Source organism: Chaetura pelagica, unplaced genomic scaffold, assembly GCF_000747805.2.
Source record: "Chaetura pelagica isolate M959 unplaced genomic scaffold, ChaPel_1.0 scaffold545, whole genome shotgun sequence".
Taxonomy (NCBI): domain Eukaryota; kingdom Metazoa; phylum Chordata; class Aves; order Apodiformes; family Apodidae; genus Chaetura; species Chaetura pelagica.
The window spans coordinates 13,240-16,618 of record NW_009953213.1 but is presented as its reverse complement, the minus strand read 5'-3'; the positions used below and the strand labels follow the sequence as shown (position 1 = coordinate 16,618).

The following is a 3,379-nucleotide window of genomic DNA, read 5'->3' as shown; positions in this document are numbered from 1 at the left end:
TGTTTTTCCATGGTTTTATTTTCACTGGGAATCCTTGGAATGATCATCCCATTCCCAGTTTAAACTGGGATCAGGTCTTCCCAAAATTCAATCCTGAATTTTTAGGTGAATCCCAACATTTCATCCTATTTTAGTTTGTTTGTTTTAGGAGGATCCTAAAATTTGATCCTAAGTTTTCAGGAGAATCATAAAACTTGATCCTAATTTTTTAGGGGAAAATCCCAAAATTCCATCCTGCATTTTTAGGTGATTCCAAACATTTCACCCTCATTTTTTGGGGGGGAATCCCAACATTTCATCCTGATTTTATTTGTTTCAGGAGAATCCTAAAATTTGATCCCTAAATTTTTTTAGGGGAATCATAAAACTTGATCCTAAATTTTTAGGGGGAAATCCCAAAATTCCATCCTGAATTTTTAGGTGAATCCAAACATTTCACTCTCATTTTTTGGGGGGGAATCCCAACATTTCATCCTATTTTTGTTTGTTTGTTTTAGGAGGATCCTAAAACTTGATCCCTAAAATTTTTTTAGGGAATCATAAAACTTGATCCTAAATTTTTAGGGGGAAATCCCAAAATTCCATCCTGACTTTTTAGGTGAATCCAAACATTTCACCCTCATTTTTTTGAGGGGGGGAATCCCAACATTTCATCCTGATTTTGTTTTAGGAGAATCCTAAAATTTGCTCCTAATTTTTCAGGAGAATCATAAAACTTGATCCTAAATTTTTAGGGAGAAATCCCAAAATTCCATCCTGAATTTTTAGGTGAATCCAAACATTTCACCCTCATTTTTTGGGGGGAAATCCCAACATTTCATCCTGATTTTATTTGTTTTTGGAGAACCCTAAAATTTGATCCTCATTGGTTTTTTTTTAGGGGAATCATAAAACTTAATCCTGTATTTTTAGGGGGAATCCCCCAAAAATTCCACCCTCCATTTTTTTAGAGGAATCCTACAATTTGCTGGTAACTTTTTAGGGGAACCCAAACCCTTCACCCTGAATTTTTGGGGTTTCTCCGGTCGGGGTCGCGCTTTTCCTTCTGGATGGTGGGTTTTTTTGGTGTTTTTTCCCATTATTTTTTCCCAGCAGCCAAGGGGCTGGTGAGTGAAAAAGCAGCAGGAAGAGGAAAACTGGAAGAAGAGCTGGAATCTCCATCATCCCACAACCTGGAAAAGGAGAAAACCTTCGGCTCCAACCGCCGGAAAACCAAGCGCCCGGATAAAACCCTTCCAGAAAGCACCACCAAACCATCCCAAATCCTAGATATCCCCAAATTGGATCCTTCCCAACCTTTCCATGGATCATCCCCTAAAGGATCTTCAAGGGCTCGACCCTTTGGCTGCTCTGATTGTGGGAAAACGTTCCCGTGGGCTTCCCATTTGGAAAGACACGGGCGGGTTCACACCGGGGAACGTCCCTTCGGTTGCCCGGAAGGTGGCGAAACCTACAGCCAGAATTCCCACCTTCTCCAGCACCAAAGGACTCACTCCAGCGACCGACCCCACAAATGTGGCCACTGTGGCAAACGTTTCGCTGGCCAAGCCCAGTTGGTGGCCCATCACCGTGGCCACCTGGCGGAGAAACCCCACCAGTGCCAGGATTGTGGGAAGAGCTTCGTCTGGGCTTCCCACCTGGAACGTCACCGCCGCGTCCACACCGGGGAGAAACCCTACGAGTGCCCTCAATGTGGTGGCACCTTCAGCCAAGGTTCCCACCTCACCAAACACCTCCGGAGCCACTCGGGGGAGGGTCCCCACCCTTGCCCATCCTGTGGAAGAACCTTCGGTCAAAGCTCCGACCTGACCCGTCACCGTCGCCTTCATTTCGGGATCAAATCTTCACGTTGTGGGGATTGTGGGAAACCCTTCCGGGCCGGGTCGGTTTTGACCCGTCACCAACGCTGTCACCGACGTCGCCAACGTCCTCATCGTTGCCTGGATTGTGGGAAAGGTTTTGTCTGGGCTTCCCACTTGGAACGTCACCGGCGGGTCCACACGGGGGAACGTCCCTTCCCCTGCGGCGACTGCGGGGAACGTTTCTCCCAAAAAGCTCATCTCCTCCAGCACCACAAGACACACTCCACCCACCAGCCCAAATGTTTCGGGGAGGTCCCCCCCTTCCCGGCCCCCCGACGGGGTCACATCGCCCCGAAAAGCTTCTCCTGTGAGGATTGTGGGAAGGGATTCGCTTGGGCGTCCCACTTGGAGCGTCATCGTCGCGTCCACACCGGGGAGAAACCCTACGAGTGTCCTGAGTGTGGGGAGGCCTTCAGCCAGAGCTCCCACCTCACCAAACATCGCCGGAGTCACCTCCCCAAAAGGCTGGGACCTCCAAGTTCTGCTCCTCTCCGGGAGGTGGGGGACGGGGGAGAAGCTCCAGGGCAGCAGGGGGATGGTGGGACCACCCGGGGCTTGTAGAGGAACCTTGGAGGAACAAGGTGTCAATCGTTGTGAGGGAGTGAGGAACCTTGGAGGAACAAGGTCTCCATCATGGTGAGGGAGTGAGGAACCTTGGAGGAACAAGGTCTCAATCATTGTGAGGGACCTTGGAGGACCAAGAGCTCCTCCATCATTGTGAGGGACCTTGGAGGACCAAGAGCTCCATCATGGTGAGGAACCTTGGAGAGGACCAAGAGCTCCATCATTGTGAGGGACCTTGGAGGACCAAGAGCTCCATCATAGTGAGGAACCTTGGAGGACCAAGAGCTCCTCCATCATTGTGAGGGAGTGAGGAACCTTGGAGGAACAAGGTCTCAATCATTGTGAGGGACCTTGGAGGACCAAGAGCTCCATCACCATCATGGAGTCAGGAACCTTGGAGGACCAAGATCCTCCTCCATGGATGGAGAAGGAGGAACATTCCTGCAGGAAAACTCATCTCCAGGACCCATGGAAGGACCCCAAGTGACATTCCAGGGACAGAAGGTGGCACCAGGATGGACGTGGGGACACTGGGGTGGGATTTCTCCTTCCTGATGTTTCCCAGCAGCCACGTTGACCCCAGAAATGGGACATCTGGGAAGAGGGAACCTCTTCCTGAGGGAAAGGGGGACATTCTCCACCACGGGGAGAAGGTGGAGCTGGGAATTCTGCCCATTCCCAAGGGAATAAAAACAAAGGGGGGGGGACACACACGACTCCCCTACCCTGTGTCTCCCTCATCCTTGTCCAACATTCCTGGGCTCCATCACTTTTCCTGGTGGGAAACACCATGAGGATCTTCTCCAGAGACAAAACCACGCTGAGACAGGAAGATTTTGGGGTGTTTTTTTGGGGGAGGGGGTTGATGAACCATCTTCTACTTTTATTCCCTGCTCCCTCACCCCCCAAAACTGAGGAATTCCAGCCCCTTCCATCCATAAAATTCCCAGCCC

At 50.2% G+C, this 3,379-nt stretch overlaps 2 protein-coding genes across 2 annotated transcripts in view; one reads left to right on the top strand and one right to left on the bottom strand.

The window, feature by feature from the left end:
- LOC104388679 (zinc finger protein CKR1-like) overlaps positions 1-2,423 on the top strand; it is a 2,706-nt gene extending 283 nt beyond the window's left edge. Inside the window, exon 2 of the mRNA XM_009997567.1 lies at positions 1,096-2,423. Coding sequence (XP_009995869.1) covers positions 1,096-2,423 — 1,328 coding nt within the window. The remainder of the gene's footprint in view (positions 1-1,095) is intronic.
- A 23-nt stretch (positions 2,424-2,446) lies between these two features.
- The window catches only part of LOC104388678 (zinc finger protein 883-like), a 4,786-nt gene continuing 3,853 nt past the window's right edge, over positions 2,447-3,379 (bottom strand). Inside the window, exon 5 of the mRNA XM_009997566.1 lies at positions 2,447-2,515. Within this exon, the coding sequence (XP_009995868.1) occupies positions 2,447-2,515 (69 nt within the window). The remainder of the gene's footprint in view (positions 2,516-3,379) is intronic.